The sequence below is a fragment of the Amblyraja radiata genome, chromosome 27 (assembly GCF_010909765.2).
Source record: "Amblyraja radiata isolate CabotCenter1 chromosome 27, sAmbRad1.1.pri, whole genome shotgun sequence".
NCBI classification, from domain to species: Eukaryota; Metazoa; Chordata; class Chondrichthyes; order Rajiformes; family Rajidae; genus Amblyraja; species Amblyraja radiata.
Window position 1 is genome coordinate 36,055,775 of NC_045982.1, and position 17,894 is coordinate 36,073,668.

The 17,894-nt window shown below is 43.2% G+C and overlaps 1 protein-coding gene and 1 pseudogene across 1 annotated transcript in view; both read right to left on the reverse strand.

The window, feature by feature from the left end:
* LOC116988622 (angiopoietin-2-like) overlaps positions 1-15,980 on the reverse strand; it is a 145,791-nt gene extending 129,811 nt beyond the window's left edge. The window contains exon 1 of the mRNA XM_033045493.1: positions 15,354-15,980. Coding sequence (XP_032901384.1) covers positions 15,354-15,656 — 303 coding nt within the window. The 5' untranslated portion in view covers positions 15,657-15,980. The remainder of the gene's footprint in view (positions 1-15,353) is intronic.
* LOC116988657 lies at positions 95-295 on the reverse strand (annotated as a pseudogene).
* Positions 15,981-17,894: the final 1,914 nt, after the last annotated feature.

A 17,894-nucleotide genomic window follows, 5' to 3' on the forward strand; every position in this document is an offset into this window, starting at 1 on the left:
GTAGTTGATTGGTGGTTAATGCACCATGACTGATAGTCTTAATGAATACCAGATAACAACGTTGTGGATGGTCAACGTAAATATCTGGATATATATTTTGTGCACCGTTCCCAGAGGCACTGCAATACTGGGTCGATGCGTGGAGTGGACGGAGCAAGCCCCTATTCCATCTCCCTGTTCCAAAATTCAATTTAATATATGGTCCCTAGATAAGGGACGTATCAGATTATTAAACTGATAAGAACAGATACTACACTTGATCTTATGCTATGTCGCTCTTCCAGGGAGATGCTAAATGCATTTCGTTGTCTCTGTACTGTACACTGACAATGACAATTAAAATTGAATCTGAATCTGAATCTGAATCTTAGCCAAAAGGCCGAGAAGCGATGCAGCTAAAGCTGTATCCAAGGATAGTTTGTCGTTAATATATAGACATGCCATGACGGAATGTTTCTAAGTGTCAGGGCTAGTTGATTCTGGATAACTTTGACTTAAATTCCGCAACGCTCATCATGGTTACTCCATCCAGGTAATTGCGGTATATCCGAAACTTATATGAGAAGGTACTGAATAGTGTGCATCTTTAAGGTCGATGTCTACCATAAAGTATCCTTGGATCCATGGTAGTAGTTACAAATCCCATGAATGGGTATACCTGGTGAAATACTCAAGTGGTTTATCAACGATGGTGCGACATTCACCATCGTGGGAGGGTAGACCACTTGGGGTGCTTGCTGAATTGGTGGCAAGATATTAATTCTATTCCCCTTGTATTTATTTTTTGGTATATAACTACCAAGAGTGATAGCTTCCTAACCAGGCGTGATTCATCCACCCCTTGTTAGTACAACCCTTAACCTTTATGTGATGGTAGGAACCATACTTATCTGTCTTCATTGTTGTTTTCTTCGGTTTCTGGTTCCTTGTTCTTGTAGGGACGATGTTTGTTGGGGGGTGGCACATTTTCCCCTGGGGCCTGCTCTGGGCCGTGGCCTAAAATGCTACAGGTTTGGCATGCAGGCCCCGAGCTTTCACCAGTACCATGAGGTAGACGCCCCTGGTGGACACGTAGAGGTACTGCTGTCTGGTTTAGTGTGGTGCTCATTCCAGACTCTGCCCTCTTGTGCCGAATAGTTTGAACACTTCGTCCAGTTTTTTAGGACTGGTTTGGTAAGTGCCAGGTAGCAGGATCTGTGCTTATGAGGTCGGCGTTCTCATAGTCCTGTTAATTTCATAGATTGAGGGCAGGTTTGTGAGTTCATTTCAGAAGTTATGAGGTATACCGTTGAACAGTAGGGTCAGGTGTTTTGCCATACTACCCTGCCCTTCTGGAATGAGCAGGTGGACATGATAGCCGACGTCAGGGTACCAAATGCATTTTTAAAATATTTAGGTTAAATGCGCTGCTCAATGTATCCCCCAATAATGGCGGGCACTTTGAGTAAATGCAATTTAGGGGAGGCGTGATAAAACCAACGCCTCATGGCTACCTGTCTTGGAGAGGTTTTTTGGAAAAGACAGGTAGTAAGCTGGCCATCAGTTGAGACTGAAAAGCCATCTCGCTAGTGGTGGAGCCACATAGCGGCCACACCCAGCAGCTCTTCCTGATCCTGTACCTCAAGCATACTCCCGATATTGTTCAGCCAGTGACCCCTCTTCATGACCAGCCCAGCCACTGGTCACCCCAAAGCTAACCACACTAAGGAGGAAGCGATGGGCAGTGCCTAGGCACTGTGGATGGTATGCCTGAACCCTCCAGCGAGACTGCCCCTCACGTAGCGTGTCTCGCAGGAGCTCCTGCTCCAGGAGCCGCTCCAGCGGCTCAGGCGGCTGTCTCTCTCCCTGCGGGTGGAGAGACGTCCCCTCCGACAAGTCGGAAGCCACCGGCCGGATGCCTCTTCGGATGGCTAGACATCCAGCCCGCAGCTCAGGCACTAGCGGGACTGGCTTCGGCGCGGTGTGGGGATAGCGGAACGCCCGGTTAAATGTTCCTACCGCCTTCTTCTGGAGCTTTTGTGCCTTGTAGTAGCGAGAGCGCCCCTCAAGCAGCGCGTCTCGCAGGCACCTGCACCGAGAGCCGCTCCAGCGGCTCAGGCGGCTCTCTCTCCCCCCGTGCAGGTGGAGAGACGTCCCGTCCCAAATCGGGAACACCTGCCGGATGCCTCTTCGGGTGGCTATACATCCAGCCCGCTATCGGGCTGGGCTCGGCACGGTGTCGGGGAATTGCGGAACACCGGGTAAACGCTCCTACCGCCTGTTGCTGCCCCCCTTCCCCCCGACGGGAAACGTTCCTCCTCGAACGGGGGACAGTTTTGTTCCAGAGCCTTTTTCTCTGCCTGTAAAACACAAGCAGAAAAAGGGGCTCCCCTGTAAAAGAAACCCGACCTCAGGATACTTACCTGACGGTCCGTTTCTCTGTTGCGGGAGTGCCTAGCTCCCGCTGCCGCTGTTGCACTGCTGGCGTAAATGCCGCGCCTGCGCACTGAGCGGGTTCTTCACGTAGTCACTCACGTGACTCCGAAGTAAAATAGAAGAATTAAAAGAAAATAAAAGCAAAATTAAAAATGCATTATAAAAAGTGCAAAAGTTAAAAGTGCAATGTAGTTAAGATTTAGCTGAAAGCTAAAATAAACATAAAAGTTTTCAGTCTTGTTTTAAAAGTGGTCAAAGTTGAGGCAAGTCTTAAATCTTCAGGAAGTTTATTCCAGCTATTTGTTGCATGGTAACTAAATCCTGCTTTCCCATGTTTTGTATTTACTCTGGGAATCACTAACAGATTGGTTTCAGAAGATCTTAGCGGTCTAGAAGGCTTATATAGTGGAAGCATGTCAGTGATATACTTTGGTCCTAAACCATGTAGTGATTTATAGGTGAGCAGCAGGATTTTGAAATCAATTCTCTGACATACAGGGAGCCAATGTAAGGATTTAAGAATTGGTGTAATGTGTTCACATTTTTTGGTCTTTGTTAGAACTCTAGCAACAGCGTTCTGAACAAGCTGTAGCTGCCTGACAGTTTTTTTCGGAAGACCTGCAAGGAGACCGTTACAATAATCTAGCCTACTAGTAATAAAGGCATGTACAAGTTTTTCTAAGTCTTGAGCTGACATGAGTCCTCTTAATCTTGCTACGTTTTTGGGGTGATAGTAGGCCGATTTTGTTATTTTGATTTGATGTGACTGTCGAAATGTAAATCGACAGAGAGGGGGGAAAGGGGGGCTGAGAGCGGGGGAAAGGGAAGGGGGAGAGGGGGTGGAAGGGAGGGGGAGAGGTGGGGGAAGGGAGGGGGTAGGTGGAGGGAAGGGTGTAGGGGAGGGGGGAAACATAGAAAAATAGGTGCAGGAGTAGGCCATTCGGCCCTTCGAGCCTGCACCACCATTCAATATGATCATGGCTGATCATCCAATTCAGTATCCTGTACCTGCCTTCTCTCCATACCCCCTGATCCCTTTAGCCACAAGGGCCACATCTAACTCTTTCTTAAATATAGCCAATGAACTGGCCTCAACTACCTTCTGTGGCAGAGAATTCCACAGATTCACCACAAGATGTGAAAAATGTTTTTCTCACCTTGGTCCTAAAAGATTTCCCCCTTATCCTTAAACTGTGACCCCTTGTTCTGGACTTCCCCAACATCGGGAACAATCTTCCTGCATCTAGCCTGTCCAACTCCTTAAGAATTTTGTAAGTTTCTATAAGATCCCCCCTCAATCTTCTAAATTCTAGTGAGTACATGCCGAGTCTATCCAGTCTTGTACTACGAGTTAAAAAGACCCATGCCGACCAAATTTTACTCGCAGAAAATTTTTCAACATGCTGTAGTATAAATACAATGGACAATCCATGTAACATCGATCTGCTGGTGGGTTGCTTGAAAGATGTTGGTGGATGCATCAATAAGATGCCTTGAATAGGAAAAGGTAAAATAACAAATACTGAATCAACTGAAGCGATCCAGACATGGAATATGAAAACAAATTTCCTCACATTATGGACATGGCAAGCTCGACTTCTACACTTGAGTTTCACTGGTGAGTGGAACTGAGTTCTGGAAAAACATTATATACTGTAGATAGTACTGGCAGCCAGGGAGGAATTTCTATCACTCAGCATGTAAGAACAATCCACAAGATGCTGTAGATAGACAAAAATGCTTGAGAAACTCAGCGGGTGAGGCAACATCTATGGAGCGAAGGAATAGGTGACATTTCGGGCCTCACCCACTGAATTTCTCCAGCATTTTTGTCTACCTTCGATTTTTCCAACATCTGCAGTTCTTTCTTAAACATAAGATACTGTAGGTTATTTTGACATTAAATAGTTAAGATTAAAAATATATCTAATTAAAAAAGATTATTCATAAAAGCTTTGGGATCTAAATTGAATCTTTAATTAGAAATGCTAAAAATTATGGGAACACCGCAGAACAATGGTTATGATTTCTTTCATGGGAAATAGATCTTTTGTGCAAGTCAGACGGATTCTCTTCCAATTATTTCACATTGAAAACTTTCATTCACCTGATTTAAGACTGGATTTGTAGTTCTATAAGCTGATCTGCATTTTATAACATTGGGTTTACAAGTACTTCCTGTCAAGCAACTATTCTTACAGCAATGGAGACAATATTACAATTATTCTAAGTTTTGTTTAAATCACTTTGGGCTACGTCATGTTGAAATGCACTTTTTACCAGATTGAACAGTATTAACGACTTTTAAACTATGAACTCAGATAGTTTACAAATCTCTGCAACTAGCTTGCGAAGTCCACAGTCTGGACTTGTCTTCCAGCCTCTCTGGCAGATCCCACCAGGAAAAGTAATTGTAGAAAGATTTGTAATGATGTCTCTTAAATCAGGAAAAATCAGCTGCCATATATCTTCTGAAATAATCCAAGTTCTGGCAGTACTTGAATATTTCACAACATAACTAATAACTAACACAAAAAGCTGGAGTAACTCGACGGGTCAGGCAGCATCTCTGGAGAAAGGGAATAGTTGAAGTTTCGAGTTGAGACCCTTCTTCAGATTGAGATTTAGGGGAAAGGGAAATGAGAGATATACAGTAAAAAGGTAAATAGGCCACATTTGCTGATGATTATCTTTGTATGAAGATCATTATGGATTTATTAATCCTTTTCTGCAATATCTGTATTACAGATATGGATTTCCCTTAATGAATATTTCAGCTATCAATCATTTTATCGACTATTGTCAATTGCTTCTCTGATTCACGACAAAGTTCATGTGCTTCTCAATTATCTTCCATCTCTGTACATCTCAGAGTTTTTATTGATTGTCACAGGTGAAAATCGCACCACATTGATGAGTGGAGATTCTAAGCTACAGTATCACATAAGTTGGGATCACCTGCAACCTTGGAGGAGTAGAGGGGATTGAGGAGTCTACTGAAAATAAAGAAGGTAATAAGGAAGCATGAAATAACTCTGGCAGATAGGATTAAAGAGATTTTATAAATATATTAAGGAAAAAATGTAACTATAAGGAGAATAGGGCCTCTTACAACCTAAAGTATGACTGTATGACTTCATAACTATGACTCTATATCCATATCTGCAGTTGTATTGAAGTAGCATACTGCACATTTTGCACCACACTATCCATGAGTGAGAACGGATGGCAGAGGTGAAAGTCTTGTAAAATACTGTGAATGGACAAGAGAGTAGGAACATGGAGCCAAAGACAAGAATTCCAAATTGTCTTCAATATTCTGTCAATGCTGCAATGGCATAGTTCCTTATGATTTCCCCATGATCAGCCCTGCAGCAGTTTGCTGTTTGATTATGTCAGGCACCACAAGTATTGCCTCACGTGGGAAACATGGTGTCGCAGCGATAGAACTGTTGCCTTACAGTGCCAGAGACCCGGGTTCAATCCTGACTACATGTGCTATCTGTACGGAGTTTGCATGTTCTCCCTGTGACTGCATGGGTTTTCTTCAAGATCTCCCATTTGATCCCACGCTCCCAAAGACGTATTGAAGCTGATACCAGCTAATTGGCTTGGTATAATTGTAAATTGTCCCTAGTGTGTGTAGGATAGCGTTAGTGTGTGGGGATCGCTGGTCAGCGTGGATTCAATTGGGCTGAAGGGCCTGTTTCCGTGCTGTATTGCTAAACTAAACTAAATTCAAGCTATCAGGCTAAAATCTCTTTAATCTCTTTAAAAAAAACTGTCAGGCAGCTACAGCTTGTTCAGAACGCTGTTGCTTGAGTTCTAACAAAGACCAAAAAATTTGAACACATTACACCAATTCTTAAATCCTTACATTGGCTCCCTGTATGTCAGAGAATTGATTTCAAAATCCTGCTGCTCACCTATAAATCACTACATGGTTTAGGACCAAAGTATATCACTGACATGCTTCCACTATATAAGCCTTCTAGACCGCTAAGATCTTCTGAAACCAATCTGTTAGTGATTCCCAGAGTAAATACAAAACATGGGAAAGCAGGATTTAGTTACTATGCAACAAATAGCTGGAATAAACTTCCTGAAGATTTAAGACTTGCCTCAACTTTGACCACTTTTAAAACAAGACTGAAAACTTTTATGTTTATTTTAGCTTTCAGCTAAATTTGAACTACATTGTACTTTTAACTTTTGCACTTTTTATAATGCATTTTTAATTTTGCTTTTCTTTTCTTTTAATTCTTCTATTTTATTTCATTTTATTATTTCATTTTATTGTATGACATGTTTTTATGTGAAACACTTTGAGTCTGCCTCGTGTATGAAATGTGCTATATAAATAAAGTTGCCTTGCCTTGACTATGGTTAACCAAGATCTCATTCTTTTTCTTCAGTTATAAGCCTTTATATTATTCAGCTGGAGTCGGGGAAAGAGCTGGTCCGGGCTACTTTCTTCATGTTTGAAGATGCCCTTCTCTGGTGGCTGGATTTCTCCATTTCCTCAGTTTGTTACAGACATGTTGGATCTCAAATACGACCAGAACTATCAGCCTGGGAAGTCTTGTTCTCCCTTGTTCACTATTTGTCCTGCTGGAGCTCGCAGGAAGTACACCCCAGGCAACACTCTGAGAATATTGCAGAGAACCAGTTTCAGGCAAGGTGCTGCTGGTTTCCCCAATAATAGGTAGTGAATGGTTAGCACAATGCTCTTTGGCTTTCAAAGGAATGCTTTCTACTCATCTCTGAAACTCAGTGATACAAATGGCTAACCTGAAACTGTGTATTTAGCAACCCAGCAGGCCAAACATTGACCTCAGCATACTAGAGAGATGAGCTTTGAACCTTTGTTATCCCCTGGGCATCAATACTAAAGACTGAAGGGTAGCGTGCACTCCATCACTTCAAACATTGTCCCAGTTTATAAGTTTCTCATTAACTATGCATCTTCTTTCTTTTAAAGTCAGCAACTTATATGGTTATATGGTTATATGGTTAACTAGTTAGCAAACCCACAATGTATTAGTTTGGTTTTGGTTTAGAGATACAGTGTGGAAACAGGCCCTTCGGCCCACCAAGTCCGTGCCGACTAGCGATCCCCATACACTATCACTGTCCTGCACACTCGGGCCAATTTGCAATTTTTACTGGTCAATTAATGTACAAACCCGTATGTCTTTGGAGTGTGGGAGCTCCTGGGAAAAGCCCATGCGATCATGGGGAGGACGTACTAACTCTGTACAGAAAGTACCAGTAGTCAGGATCGAACCCAGGTCTCTGGCACTGTGAGGCAGCAACTCTACCGCTGTGCCACTGTGCCACACCTCCAAAATGCGTTTAAATTGACATGAGATGTACTGCATTGCAACAGAAGTAAGGGCAGGGGGCAGAGGAAGAGAAGGAGACCAGCTTCTTTAGATATGTTAAGGGAAAACGAGTAACAACATCAGATGTGGGTCCCTTGAAGGCAGACACGGGTGAAATTATTATGGGGAGCAAGGAAATGGCAGAGGAGTTGAACAGGTACTTCGGATCTGTCTTCACTAAGGAAGACACAAACAATCTCCCAGAAGTACTGGAGGACAGAGGATCGAAGGGGATAGAGGAACTGAAAGAAATTATCATTAGGCGAGAAATAGTATTGGGTAGGCAAATGGGACTGTAGGATGATAAATCCCCTGAGCCTGATGGTCTGCATCCCAGGGTCCTCAGGGAGGTGGCTCTAGAAATAGTGGACACACAGGCGTTCATTTTCCAATGTTCAATAGATTCAGGATCAGTTCCTGTGGATTGGAGGAAAGCTAATGTTATCCCACTTTTCAAGAAAGGAGCGAGAGAGAAAACAGGGAATTACAGACCAGTTAGCCTGACTTCGGTGGTGGGAAAGATGCTGGTCAATCATTAAAGAGGTAATAATGGGACATTTGGATAGCAGTAAAACGATTAGTCCAAGTCAGCATGGATGTATGAAAGGAAAATCATGCTTGACTATTCTTCTGGAATTTTTTGAGGATGTGACAAGTAAAATGGATGAAGGGGTGCCAGTGGATGTAGTGTATCTAGACTTTCAGAAAGCCTTTGATAAGGTCCCGCACGGCAGACTGGTGACTAAAATTAGAGCACATGGTATTGGGGTTAGATACATAGAAACATAGAAACATAGAAAATAGGTGCAGGAGTAGGCCATTCGGTCCTTCGAGCCTGCACCGCCATTCAACATGATCATGGCTGATCATCCAACTCAGTATCCTGTACCTGCCTTCTCTCCATACCCCGTGATCCTTTTAGCCACAAGGGCCACATCTAACTCCCTCTTAAATATAGCCAATGAACTGGCCTCAACTACCTTCTGTGGCAGAGAATTGACATAGGTGTTGACGTGGATAGAAAATTGGTTGGCAAGCAGGAAGCAAAGAGTAGGAGTGAACAGGTCCTTTGCAGAATGGCAGGCAGTGGCGAGTGGACTGCCGCAAGGCTCGGTGTTGGGGCCGCAATTGTTTACCATATATATTAATTATTTGGAAGACGGAATTAGGAGCAACACTAGCAAGTTTGCAGATGACACAAAGCTGGGTGGCAGTGTGAACTGTGAAGAGGATGTTCGGATGTTGTAGCATGACCTGGACAGGTTGAATGTGTGGGCAGATGCTTGGCAGATGCAGTATAATACAGATAAATGTTAGGTTATCCACTTTGGTGGCAAAAACAAGGGGGCAGATTATTATCTCCATGGGGTTAGGTTAGATAAGGGGGAGGTACAGCAAGACCTAAGTCACAAAATTGATCCCTGGGATGGCGGGACTGTCATATGAGGAAAGATTGAAAAGACTAGGCTTGTATTCACTGGAGTTTAGAAGGATGAGGGGGATCTTATAGAAACATAAAATTATAAAAGGACTGGACAGGCTAGATGCAGGAAAAAATGTTCCCAACGTTGGGTGAGTCCAGAACCAGGGGCCACTGTCTTAGAATAAAGGGGAGGCCATTTAAGACTGAGGTGAGAAAAAACTTTTTCACCCAGAGAGTTGTGAATTTGTGGAATTCCCTGCCACAGAGGGAGTGGAGGCCAAATCACTGGATGGATTTAAGAGAGAGTTAGATAGAGCTCTATGGGCTAGTGCAGCGGCAAGGGATATGGGGAGAAGGCGGGCATGGGTTATTGATTGGGGACGATCAGCCATGATCACAATGAATAGAGTTGCTGGCTCGAAGGGCTGAATGGCCTCCTCCTGCACCTATTTTCTATGTTTCTATATTTCTATCTTTAGCTTCACAGCAAAACACACACAAAGTAGATATAATCCAAAACCCTGAGAAACCTTCAGCAGGTCCTTCACTTGTGCACTCTTCTCACATCAACTCTGACCAGCGGTTTCTTAAACAGCTCCAATATTCATCAGATAAGGAGGAAACGTTAGCAGATCGAAGGCTGCTGACTTGCATGATGTCTGAAGTATTGGTGATGAGGATTTTGCTCAGCAGATTTCACAGGCCCCAACCATCCAAGCCAATCTCTTCACATTTTCTTCTCAGAGATGTTTAGGTAAATGGCCAAGGTTCAGTATGTATGATACCAGAAGTTACAAAAACATTATTATATCGATAACTGAATGCATAATTCTTGGTAGGGAAGGCTGAAAATGGTTGCACAAATAGAAGGGAAAAAAGAGCTTCCCAGTTTTTATTTAATGCCACTGAAGGTAATTGCAACTCTTTTACTCAAGTTATGAGTGGTAATTTGAGCATAAATATAGCAATTATAATATGGTTAAGAAGGAACTGCAGATGCTGGAAAATTGAAGGTAGACAAAAGTGCTGGAGAAACTCAGCTGGTGCAGCAGCATCTATGGAGCGAAGGAAATAGGCAACGTTTCTGGCCAAAACCCTTCTTCAGACTGATGTAGGGTGGGGGGAGGGGGGCGGGGAGAAGAAAGGAGAAAGGAAGAGGAGGAGCCCGAGGGCTGAGGGAGAGCTGAGAAGGTGAGGAGACAGGAAGGGTTACCGGAAATTGGAGGTCAATGTTTATGCCGCTAAGGTGCAAACTGCCCAAGTGCTAGGGTGCTGCTCCTCCAATTTCCGGTGGTGCTCACTCTGGCCATGGAGGAGGCCCAGGACAGAAAGGTCGGATTCGGGCTCCTCCTCTTCCTTTCTCATTTCTTCTCCCCCCCCCCCCCCCCACATCACTCTGAAGAAGGGTTTGGCTCGAAACGTTGCCTATTTCCTTCGCTCCATAAATGCTGCTGCACTGGCTGAGTTTCTCCAGCAATTTTGTCTACCTAGCAATTATAAAACTGGGCAAACAGGTCAGTTTATTTGCTCATATTGTATTGAATATATTAAGAGGAGAAGGCTGTTCAGCTGCTCAGGATTTGTCCCTCACATAGATAATAGTGCCCATCAAAAGTTCAGCATTTATACAGAACTATTTATTTCAGTGGAATTTGAAGTTTCTTGCACATTTATCAAATGTTCTATTATATTTTCTGACATATGGAGAAGATGTAACAGCCTTTCAAAAAGGATTGTCTACATTTGACGAGGACCTGTATACCATATATAGAGACTAACCTATATCTAAAATATACCTATGTTAGAATTCATGCATTGCATTTAGTGTGGATTATCTATTGACCACATTAAATGCCAAATACATATTTCTGGTCTTGATTTATAACATATGATCAATTTTACAAAAAGGGAGGACATTTGAACTGAAGTAATCATAATCGCAGTGAACAGCGATGAATACCCAAAGTAAATGTTTTCCTTACAGCACACAGAACTGAACTGAAATGATCAACTTAATCCTTTTGAACTCTGAATATTATGAACTATCAAAATTTATTGTTCTGTTCTATTGTATCCATCAAACATTTCATTTATTAATGAGTCCCCACTCCTGCACTTATGACACTTTCAAAGCTCATGCTCTGCTGAAATGCAAGCATATGACAACTACCACCATGATGGCACATTAACATGTCAATCATATTCCAACATAAATCACCTGATATTTAATGTTTAGGCTTCAAAGTCTCGACCAGGAAGTAACAACCTGCTTTCTGCCAGCTGCTATTTGGCTTTCATTTAAAATAAAAACAGGAAAAGCAATTGAACATTGCTGAGCAGGGGATGTCTGATGAGAAAAAGCTTGTTAATATTTAAAGCTAGATTTTCCGTCAGATTTTATCAGAGTTTAGGTGAAGATCACCACCCAGGACATTAACTAGTCTATTCCCTTCCAATCAGTGGAAGTTCTGCGGTGAACTCGCCTGAGTTTTTTTTGTTGTAATAACATTTTGGTTCATTTGGTTTTCTTTTTCATATGTGGAAGTTGGTTTTAGAGTTATTGATCAAGCTGATTATTTATCAACAATTCACATTGTTTCACTAGAATACTCCACACTCTCATTGTGAAGTGATGATCATAACTGTTAAAATTCCATAGATTTACCCTGGATATCAGGGCAGTAATAGTGAAGACTTACTAATTGTTGGAAAACTTGGTCAGTTCAGTTCAGAGGCCATGCTGACCAGTATCACTGCACACTAGCACTATCCTACACACAATATGAATGAATGAATGAATGAATGAATGAAAACTTTATTGTCATTCAGATATACACCTAGACACAGTGCACCTTGAACGAAATTTTGTTGCATTTGACTCTCCAATCAGGTAAATAGTATAAGTAAAAGTGCTAGGTGCGTCCATAAAAATGCCTCATGTGCATGGTTCTGTAAAAATAAATATATATAAAAAGTTTTTAAAAAGTGTCGATATTTAAAAAGTTCTCGCCTCGGTTTTGTTGATTGTTCAGTAATCTTATGGCCTGGGGGATGAAGCTGTTGCAGAACCTGGTTGTCCCGCTCTTCATGCTGCGGTACCTCCTCCCAGAGTTAAGCAGTATAAACAGTCCAAATTGTGGGTGTGTGGGGGCTCTGGTAATGCCCTTAGCTCTAATCAGACAGCGCTTGTACCCCATGTCCATGATGGAAGGAAGAGAAGTCCCAATGATTTTTTCCGCTGTCCTCACCACTCTCTGAAGGCACTTCAGATGCAGCTGGTCATGACTATTTACAATTTTGCTGAAGCCAATTAACCTACAATCCTGTACATCTTAGAGTGTGGGAAGAAATCAGAGCACCCAGAGAAAACTCACACAGGTTATGGGGAGAATGTACAAGCTCCATACAGACAAGCACCCGTAGTCAGGATCGAACCCGGGTCTCTCGCGCTGGAAGGCAACAACTCTACCGCTGCAACCCCATGCCAACTAAAAAGTATTTTGTTAGAATTCATGCCTCACATTCATGTGCATTGAAGGCGCTATAGGTGCATCAAAACTAGGACAAATAGACTCAGGAACAGTTGTTTTCCGAAAGTCATTACTATTCTTAACTCACACATGCACTGACTTCACAGCCCAACACCCGGACTTCCATCTACTCCATCCACGTACTGAAATTTGGAATTGTAATATGTATTGTAATTGTAATTTTTAATATTTTTTAAATAATTTTAAATATTTAATGGCATATCATATAACCATATAACCATATAACAATTACAGCACGGAAACAGGCCATCTCGACCCTTCTAGTCCGTGCCGAACACATAATCTCCCCTAGTCCCATATACCTGCGCTCAGACCATAACCCTCCATTCCTTTCCCATCCATATAACTATCCAATTTATTTTTAAATGATAAAAAACGAACCTGCCTCCACCACCTTCACTGGAAGCTCATTCCACACAGCTACCACTCTCTGAGTAAAGAAGTTCCCCCTCATGTTACCCCTAAACTTTAGTCCCTTAATTCTCAAGTCATGTCCCCTTGTTTGAATCTTCCCTACTCTCAGTGGGAAAAGCTTTTCCACGTCAACTCTGTCTATCCCTCTCATCATTTAAAAAACCTCTATCAAGTCCCCCCTTAACCTTCTGCGCTCCAAAGAATAAAGCCCTAACTTGTTCAACCTTTCTCTGTAACTTAGTTGCTGAAACCCAGGCAACATTCTAGTAAATCTCCTCTGTACTCTCTCTATTTTGTTGACATCCTTCCTATAATTAGGCGACCAAAATTGTACACCATACTCCAGAATTGACCTCACCAATGCCTTGTACAATTTTAACATTACATCCCAACTTCTATACTCATATCTATCTATATCTATATCTATTTCCTCAAATACAGTTAGTACCTTTTGATGTCCACTTGTTTTTCTCACTTTTTATAGATGCAGATAGATGATGAACAAAGAAAAGACATTTAATAGGATTTGATTTTTTACAGTGAAACAAACCATTCTAGACTTTTTCATTCCTATATGAATCACAAGGACAATAATATCTTTGAGCCAACAGAAGATAGTTGGTAAGCAAACAAAAGCTACTTTCAAGATGACCTGCAGCATCTTCAAAGGAATTAATAATAAGGGGACACTTTGATCTGATGGGCTTTTTACTGTATCTCTCACAACTATGATGAAACAAAGCACAACTAACATCTTCTCCTACAGACAACACATCATTCATTTACTAGCTATTAGATATAAACTATCATAGATTTTCTTAGAATAAAGTGGAGGCCATTTAAAACTGAGGTGAGTAAAAACGTTTTCACCCAGAGAGTTGTGAATTTATGGAATTCCCTACCACAGAGGGCAGTGGAGGCCAAATCCACTGGATGGATTTAAGAGAGAGTTAGATAGAGCTCTAGGGGCTAGTGGAGTCAAGGAATATGGGGAGAAGGCAGGCACGGGTTATTGATAGGGGACGATCAGCAATGATCACAATAAATGGCGGTGCTGGCTCAAAGGGCCGAATGGCCTCCTCCTGCACCTATTTTCTATGTTTCTATTTGAAAACCTGTAGGTGTTATGTTTCCAGAAGGAATAGCCATGTTGTACTGATGGATCTAAGTGACTAGTGTCAAGAAACCTCTCATTCATTTGAGTAGAAATTAATTTGCTTCTGGTCCCTCAAAGCTGATCAGTGAAAAGCAAGTGTAAAACGTCATTGTGGATACATTGGTATGCACTTCTATCCTGCAACTGGCATCATATTTTACTCGAACTTGAGAAAATAATTTTACTCCAACTGAACAATGAGCTGATATTTATTACACAACCAGCCCCATTTCCTTTGACAATTATGCCCTGAAAACGATGTGATTCTAATGTTGTAATTGAGAATCAATCCCCTTGTTTACACAATATCCCATGTCAGGAATCCCAAGTGCATTAATGATCACAGCCACACACATGCAGCTTGACCAAACTGAATTAAAAATGTGCATAACATGAAAAATAGGATTGTTTACTGAAGGGAAACACAGATACCAATTTAGTTAGGCATATATACATATCCCAGGTAATTCATATACATTTCTCCAGCATCATTTACATAACTTTTGACATACTACCCCAGTCATCATTTATTATGTTGACATTCTTTTTGAAACAGAATAATTAATTAGGAAAGATATTGCACTGAATCTACTTCAGAACCAGCAGCGTTTGACAACACGGTGGTATGCTTTGAGCATTGAAGCTTTATTTTATGCAACATCGGGATTATTTTTGCCCTCTTATACACACAATTTCTTGAGCATTTTTGTAACGGGGCAAGCAGCAGCTTTGATAACTTTTTGCAGCAATCTCTGCATTGTAACTTTGTTGGGTGAATGGATTTTTTAAAATGTTTGTGTCACAAGATTTGTTCAGTCCCTGCAGCAGTGTTTTATTGCATTCATTTGTGACTGTTGCATCCACTTAAAATGTATCTGCCGACATAGACACACAACATCTTTTGAAAATGACTTAACATCAGAACAACAAATGTTCACATTGTCACGTGTCTGTGAATGAGCCTGGTGACTCCATGTCACAGGGGTCACAATACTGATGGAGATTCCTACCTTCTGCAGCCACTGTGTATTGTTGTCCAGGATGCCTTCCAGCTGTTGCAGCCGTTTTGAGGACCAGTCGGATTCAACGGGCGAATCCCTCTGCAGTGAATTGGAGATGTGGTGGTCAGGGGGTGGTTGGCAGTTCTCGATCTCGGGAAGGAGAAACGTGTAGCTGCAGGATCCATGCTGAATCCGATGCTGCCGTTTGTCTGAGATGTCTGTCGCTTTATTGTTGGAGCTGGACACTGACACGGCCAGGAATGTAAACGCACAGCTCACGACTGACAAGTAGCTCGATAGCATTCTGATCATTTCCAACTGAACTTCCTCAGTGCCTGCGCTTACACACTTTAGCCAACTTATTTCCTTTGTCTACGGGATTGCTTGGTCATCGATTCAGAGTAAAAGCGTTTGTGCTTATCCCGATGGGTTGTGCTGACAGTTCACTGGCTTTATGCGATCCTGCCAAGAATTTGTTTTCCTTCTGTGACTCAGTGATAAGGCTCGGTATAGCTTCCTATGCCTCACAGCCCACACTGCACGGACAAATCCATTGCTCCTGATGGTGAAGCCTCTTCTCTCTTCAAGCTGGACTGAAGCCTGCGCATGAAATAAGATATTTGGAGTGAGCAGGTTATGTCAGTGGCCCTCTCCCTCTAGCTGATTTGATCACAAGAATGATAAGCACATGCTTCACTCTCTCCACCAGCTTCTGTCACAAGATCTGACAATTTAACAAAGCGCTCCATTCTGATAATGAGGCATAGATAACACCACTGTCCAGCCACACTATTTTCAAACAAGCACTAAATCATCTCGTCAATGCAATTCTGGGCAAACTTCCATCACCTTCAGAAGAACAAAAGCGAGTTTAGTTTACTTTCAGCAAATCATATATACTCTGCACACAGCTTTACAACACAGGCCCTTTGGCCCACCTTGTTCATCTTGACCAATTTGGGATGGACAAGCTAGCCTAATCCCATTAGCCCGCATTTGGCCGACAGCCCTCTAAACCCGTCCGAACCATATATCTGTCTAAATGTATTTCAAAGTCATAATTGTATCCACTTCTATAGCTTCCTTTGACAGCTGACTCCAGATACAACTACCACCTGAGTGGAAATGATGCCCCTGAGAGCCCTTTTAAATCTCTCCCCTCTCGCTTTAAGCCTGTGCCCTCTTGTTTTAGAATCCTCCACCATGGGGAAAAAGACAATGAGCATTGACTTTATCTGTGGCCTTCATGGTCGTGTTGCTCTCAATATCGTCACCACTCAGCCACTTGTGCTCCAAAGTAAAATGGCACAGCCATGCTGACTATTTCTAATCAGTCTGCATCTATCCCAATACTGCTAGATCTTGCCCATAAGAATCCCTTCCAACCATCTGCCCACCACTGATGCCAGACCTGCCAGCCTGTAGGTCCCTGTCTTGCCTTGCTGCTCTTCTTAAATAATGGTACAACATTGTTGGGGTGACACAGTAGCGCAGCAGTACAGCTGCTGCCTCACAGCGCCAGAATCCCGGGTTCGGGTGCTGTCTGTGCAGAGTTTGCACGTTCTCTCTGTGAGGGGGCGCTGCACTGGCAGCAGCCTCTACCCACAGCCAGTCTGTATTTCAATCTTTTTTTTAATTTTTAGTTAGTCTAAAGTTTTGTGTTGGGGGAAACTTTAACTTTTCTATGTGGGGGAGGGGGGCAGGGTAAGGGGGAAACCGTTTCCCAGTCTCTTCCTGGCGGGGACGCGACTATTTCTCCGAGTCGCGTCCTGGCCCCCCACCTCGCGGCCTACCAGCTGGATCGGAGCGGCCTTTCCTGCCGGGGACCGGGAACGGACCAGGGCTGCTACAGCGGCGGTGTAGCGCTGGAGTCACCGCGGAGCGGGCGATGCCTACCTGGCTCGCCGTTTGGAGCTCCGGAGCATTGGTCCGCTGCTCCAACATCGTGGAGGTCTGGTGCGAAGAGCTTCCAACGCGGGCGGCGCTGACCGTCATCGTGGATTCCTGGGGCGCCTTGCAGAGGGCCGCCAGCAGCAGTCTCCACCCGGCGCAACCTGCGGACTTTGGAAGCCACCGACTCCGGTAGGAGGGGGCCGACTCTGTGTCCACGCCGCTGAGGACGTCCCGCAGCCCCGACCTCGGACTTGTATCACCCCGGCGAGCGGTCCTAGACATCGGGCCGCCCGTAGCTGCAACTGCGGAGGGCTTGGGGAGGCCCTGACCATGAGGAACAGTGGAGGAAGAGACTGACTTTGGTGCCTTCCCACACAGTGGGGAAACTTTGATTCTGCTGTGTGGGGATGTTTTATGTTAAATTCTATAGTGTGTGTTCTTTATACCCTTTCTGGCTTAATCCCTCCCTTCACCACCTCCAGTTTAAATTCCAGTTGGAATATTTTGGAGGACCCAAGAACCAAGAACATGTAGGTTTTCTCCGGGTTTAGGTTAGTTTAGTTTAGAGATACTGCGCGGAAACAAGCCCTTTGGCCCACCGAACCCGCACCCACCAGCGATCCTCGCACATTAACACTATCCTTCACACACTAGGGA